Source organism: Myotis lucifugus, unplaced genomic scaffold, assembly GCF_000147115.1.
Source record: "Myotis lucifugus unplaced genomic scaffold, Myoluc2.0 scaffold_274, whole genome shotgun sequence".
In the NCBI taxonomy this organism is placed as follows: Eukaryota; Metazoa; Chordata; class Mammalia; order Chiroptera; family Vespertilionidae; genus Myotis; species Myotis lucifugus.
Window position 1 is genome coordinate 1,662,798 of NW_005871322.1, and position 5,719 is coordinate 1,668,516.

Below are 5,719 nucleotides of genomic sequence, written 5' to 3' on the forward strand. Positions count from 1 at the left end.
TGGCCTGGCAGTGACTTCCGGCTTTCTTCCTCCAGGAGACTTCCTAGATCAGGCTGGAAGATGACCCTACTCTGGCTCTCTCATGTCAGCGGCCACCTCTCATCCACTGAAGATATTTGCTCATCCTTTGCCCTCATGACCTCTGCACGTGGTCCCAATACGGCTACTTTCCTAGCTGCCTGGCGAAGCCATCTACTCTCCTGTCTCCTGCCACTGAGATTTCTCTGGCATCAGCCAGCCCAGTTCACTGTATCCCTGAAGCTCCAGAGGACATGTGTTGAGCTTTGTGAGTGTCTTACAGACGCCTCTTTCCCCAAGCTTGAGGTGAGGAGAAGCATCCTGCACTATCACCTGGGGACAGGAGAGTCACAACCCCAAGCCTCCAATATGCCCACCAGTCCAGCACGCTGCAAAAGCCCCATACATGGAAGCCATCCCGGGCTTCTGATCCTGCCTCCCACTGCCCCTGTCCTGACAAGTCCCAAGCCCTAAGTCCCCAAGGCAACCCCTAAGTGACACAGTTATCGAAAGCCACCCCGGGATTCCACTCCAAGCCAAAACGGGCCTTTCTGGGCTTTGCCAACTCTCTTCAGGGAGAAGAATTATTTCCACCCCTCCATTGTGAGGCCAGGTGGGTGGGTGAGAGGGAGAAAGGTGTCCCAGCCACAGGAGCATGATGGTGGCAGTGTCCCAAGCAGGCATCAAGCAACCCCCACATTGGCTGCCCTGTTGTGTATTTTTCCTGTTAAGGACTTAATCAGGGAACCCATTGAGAGAATTATGAGGCCCCTTGCTCACTGTGACCAAAAGCGTTTCAGGTAGTGCCAGGCCTGGAGGCAGAATGAAAACCTTTGCCCCAGGAAACAGAAGAGGAGAAGGCTGGAGAGAGGAAGGCAGTGGGTTTAGAGGGAGTGAGTCCGAGTTGCACTGGGGAGAAACCTAGGGTCCGAGGGTCAGGCCAGAAGCCCTGGGGGAGGGATCTGGGTCCTGTTCTCAGCTGGCCCAGGAGGAGACAGATGGCCAGGCAGTACCCTAGGAACGTCCACACTGGCAAGGCCTATCTCAGATGATTAAATGACAGCAGACAAATTTAACTAAACTTGAGTAATGGGAACACAAAGGGAATGTGAAGAGAAATAGAATATTTTAGCAACATAAGGAAATGGGAAGAAAATGACTTTGCAATGAAATGTCAAACTTCTGTGCCTGGAGGAGATGTAATCTGGTCATTATAGGCTCAGGGAAGCGGGGGAGTGTGTGGTTATTTCAAGCAAATTTTAATTCACTTTAATTTAATAACATATGGCCAAGTTCTTTTGGGACAGTGTTAGGGGACCGAAACGGGAACCGGAGAGTGCCAGCCCTGTTGACTTGGGTGTTTCTTGTTTGTTGTTTTACAATGAGGAGCTGTACTTTTATTCATTCATCCAGCCATTCATTCATTCATGGAGTGCATGTTAAAGCCTAAGGATTAAGAAAATAAATGACTCAGCCCTACCTGCCCCTGCCCCCAGGAGATCCTGGTCAACTGGGGAGACAGTCAAGTAAATAGAAAGTTACAATGTAGGGCCACATTCTGAACCTAACACTTGGTGCTCAATGGAAATTTGTCGAATGAAAACGCATGGTTGGAAGGGTGGTTCTGAGAAGGCACCAGAAAGGAGTAAACATTAAGCTGGGTTTTGAAGGATGAATAAGAGTTCACTAGGTAGGCAAGCAAGTCAGAAGCAGTCCGGGTAGAAGAGACTACATGTGACATGGTACAATGGATCACATGTAGCAAAGGGGTGCTGGTTACAATCATGAGGCTGGAGGAGATTGCCCAGGAAAGGGGGACAGGATTAGAAGTGGGAAAGGGCAAGAAAGAGATGCAGGATCAGTGGATCACTGGTGAGAAATAATCCCTCAGGAAGGAAAACTCTGAAGAGAGGACCTGTTAGCCCACCTAAAGCTCACCACCACTGAAATCTCTACTCCAACGACAGATGCCTATTCATCCTTAGAGCTCAATTCAGCATCACTTTCCCCAAGGAGCCATTCTTTCTGGCTCAGGCTGTAGTGGGTCTTCCCCATGCATGCTCCTCAAACATCCTGTTCCACCAACCTTGTCACTGCTCGTCTCCACCCCCAAGGGTCAGCTTGTCTCTATGCTTGCCCATCTCCCACCTAAGGCTGCCGTGTCCAGCTCTGGTGATGCTCCTCCCCCCCCCCCCCCCACCACACTCATGCCTACCTGGATTCTGGCCAGGCTGTCCTGTCTATGGGATCTCATCCTAAGGCTGGACAAGGTCCATATGGAGAAGTAGCGCCAGAAGCTGAGGTCTGGATCTAGGGCTGCTTAGGGGCGGGGCGGGGAGGGGGAGGAGGGAGGGAGGGCTGGCCAAGGGAAGGGTATTTTAGTTTACATCACATCAGACTTTGCAGTCTTTAAGGGGCTGTGGAAGTACCTGGGTAAAAGCCCTTCTTATGTCCCCAGGAGCCTGGTTGAAAGGGTTGGCTGGTTAGGGCTATTGTGTCTAGGTGACAAAGACAGAGAAGCCTGGCCCCAGGGCAGAGAAGACAAATGGTTAAAGACGCGGGGTGGGGAGCGGACTCACTGAAGCCAAGGCTAAGGACAGGGTCTAGTCTAGCAGTACAGCGGACCATGTCACAAGCCATCACCTCTCTCTAGACAGAGCTGCCAAGAGGAACACACGCCCCTCAAGGGAAATGATGGATTTGCAGGTGTCCTGGGTGTCCACTAGGGGGCAACAGAGGTTAAGCCAACTGGCGGGTCGCCATGGTAACCGAGGACCATGACGCTATGTTATCCCTAGAAAAGGCAGGTAGGTTCAGAGAACGCCCAAGCATGGCGTCCCGGATACCACCAAGTCAGTAGCCATCAGTTTCAGGCAAAGGCCCAGGCAGGGACAAAGGACCCAGCGTGTGAAGAGGTTTAGGGGCATCACTGGGGCACCTGGAGGCCCCTGCCAATCTCCCTATATTAGAGGTTGTTATGAATCTGATTCTGCTATTTTCTCCTACTGTCTGTCATTCATGGGTCCTTGTTTCTTATATGTGTTTTGTAATTCAAGACTCTGAGCTCATATTTCTTGGTATCATATTTGGGGAAGCCTGGGCTGAAGGCCAGTTCCTCCAGGCAGGATGTGTGTTCACTTCTGCCAGGTTCCTGGAAGCACTGTTAGCTGGGACCAATACATACATTCTCAGTTTGCAGCTTTTTAGAGGACCTAGGGACTGTGAATTCAGGCTGCAAATCCAATTAGGGACCAGCTTATACTTAACAAATTCTCAGGTTCCAAGATTTGAAACAGGCAATTTACCTGTGTTCACCCATGGAGTACCAATTAAAAATGTTTTTTCTCATTGATTTTAGAAAGAGGAAAGGAGAGAGGAAAAATATTAATGTGAGATAGAAATATCGATTGCTTGCTTCCCTCATGTGCCACAACCAGGGATCAAACCCACAATCTCGGTATGTGCCCTGACCAGGTATTGAACCTGCCACCTTTTTGTATATGGGACGATGGTCCAACCAACTGAGCCACACTGGCCAGGGTCTTGAAGTTCCAATTTGTATTGATATGTGTGTGTATGGCACTTGAGTTTCACCTGGTGCCTATAGGACCATGAAAAACAAAGCTCTTTGGCAAATGATTTCCAGGTGAAAACTAGCTCTCAGTGTTTCATCTACCTCTCTAAGTTATTATTTTTGCCTAATTTTTGGCCTCGGTGCATGCCTTATGAATTTTCCAGCTTACCAATGCATTTTAAAGATTTAAAAAACAATTTCATCCACCACTAAAGTTGCTTAGCCACGCTGGTGGGAACAGACGTGCATTTGTGAGTTCCTTAGAGAAACCCACGGATACCTGACTTGGGAGATCTGGCTCCACTTCAGTCTCCCCCAGTTAATCCCAAAACTTCTTACAGTTCTGAGCTGCCCTCACCCCCACCCCAGGGGCCAGCTGGTTAAAGCTCAATTATTTTCCAGTTCATCCACTTACTACACAAACAATGAATACTCACGTTGCTCTCCTTACACTCAGCCTGTTCTCTAATCCCCATTTCCCTTGATCTGGGAAGCACTGGGTAGTATATAAACCCTCCCCTTCTCTGGGTGCTGTCAGTGTTAGAGCGGCTTGCTTTCTTACATTTATCTTGGAGGTGGGCAGTAGAACATCACATTCCCCACTAGGTGGAGGCCTTGCTACTCTGCGGAATTCTTCCTTTTCTTTCTCCCATCCTAATCTCTTTATAGGGGTAATGGGGTGATGTTGGGCCATGATTAATAACAGTAGCCGGGCAAATTCAGCACCTAACCCGTTTGTAAGATCTGAGAGTATCTATCCCCAAATGTTTTATCTCTCTTTAGAATGCAGAATAATTTAATCTCAGCCCGGGGTACTGGTTACCATTTCTGGGACAACAGGAAAAGTTTCTCCCCTCCTAGTAGTAAGTGATTCATTTGGTTTCTCCCCTCGTAGTAGTGATTCCATTGCTGCTGCTAATCCAGTGGCTCCCAACACACTCAAAGTCCACACTTGGGTAGTTCAGTTGGTTTGTAGTCCTGAAATGCCAAGGTTGTAGGTCCAATCCCCCGTTAGGGCACCCACAAGAATCAACCTATGAATGTATAAGTAAGTGAAACAACAAATAGATGTTTCTCTCTCTGAAATTATTTTGTTGATCTGTTTACGTATTGCCCTCTTCCACAGGAGTGCAAGCCGCGCCCCCAAAGCCGGGTCTTTTCTGAGCGATATATGCTGTATCCCGCCCCTACCAACATGCCCAGGCGCAAGAGGAGCGCTGTGACTAATTGGAAGAGATGGACATTACAGTATTCAATCCCAGCTCCGTCTGCGCCCGGAAAGATGTGCGCCTTACTCCCCCGCGGCCTCTGAGGGGGCGCGCGCGGGGGCCTCTGGGAAGTGTAGTCCGCGCGCTCGCCGGACCCCTGGGTTGCTGGAGCGAGACTCCGCGTGCGCAGGCGCACTTCCGGCTCTGCCCCGTCGCTGCGGCCATTGTCCAGCCCCGGGGCGGCTAAGGAGGCTTAGGGCCTCACCTCCGCACAGCAGAATTGGAGAGGACTGAGCCGGAGGCGGGGGCGAGAGGAGCCGGCCCAAACCTTGGGTGGGCCTGAGATCGCAAAACCCGGAAACTCCAGGAGGCAGTGATTCCGAGTGTGCGGGTCGGAGCGGCACCTCCCACGAGTTTGGCGCGTGTCTGCGGGGCCGCGCCCACCATCCTGCGGGTGGGACTGGGCGTGGCCAGAGGAGGGTGTCCTGGACTAGGTAGGCGTTTAATTTGGGGGAGGGGGTGCGGCAGGCCGACGCGGGGCCCAGGCACCTCTCCACCTCTCTCCCGGGAGACGTGTCTGCGGGGCGGAGGCGGGCCCCTCGGGACGGGGTGGGGGTCGGCGGGTGCAGCGCGGTGAGTGCGCCCTTTCTTCTCTCCCCAGTCTCTGTCTGGGAGCCGGGCCCGGCGAGGCAGGAATGGCCTCGAGGCCGCCGACGGAGGCGCCCCAGGTGAGCTGCACGGACTTTCGTACCCGGGAGTGTTTGGAGCAGTCATTGTTCTCCTTGGGAGACGTCGTTTCCTGGCCCGGCCGCCCCCTCGGGGTCCCCCACCCCTGTGAAACCCGAGGTGCCCAGAGCTGCGGGGAGCGGGCTTCCGTAAAGGGGGGCTGTCCTGGGGGTGGAGGGGACCAGGGCCGGGG

At 52.2% G+C, this 5,719-nt stretch overlaps 1 protein-coding gene across 2 annotated transcripts in view; it reads left to right on the forward strand.

Annotated features, from left to right (window-relative positions):
* The first annotated feature begins 5,006 nt into the window (after window positions 1-5,006).
* Window positions 5,007-5,719, forward strand: part of ZFP90 (ZFP90 zinc finger protein) — a 14,835-nt gene continuing 14,122 nt past the window's right edge. For both annotated transcript variants that reach the window (XM_023763112.1, XM_023763110.1), the window contains exons 1-2: window positions 5,007-5,294; window positions 5,462-5,528. In XM_023763112.1, coding sequence (XP_023618880.1) covers window positions 5,496-5,528 — 33 coding nt within the window. In that variant the 5' untranslated portion in view covers window positions 5,007-5,294; window positions 5,462-5,495. The remainder of the gene's footprint in view (window positions 5,295-5,461; window positions 5,529-5,719) is intronic.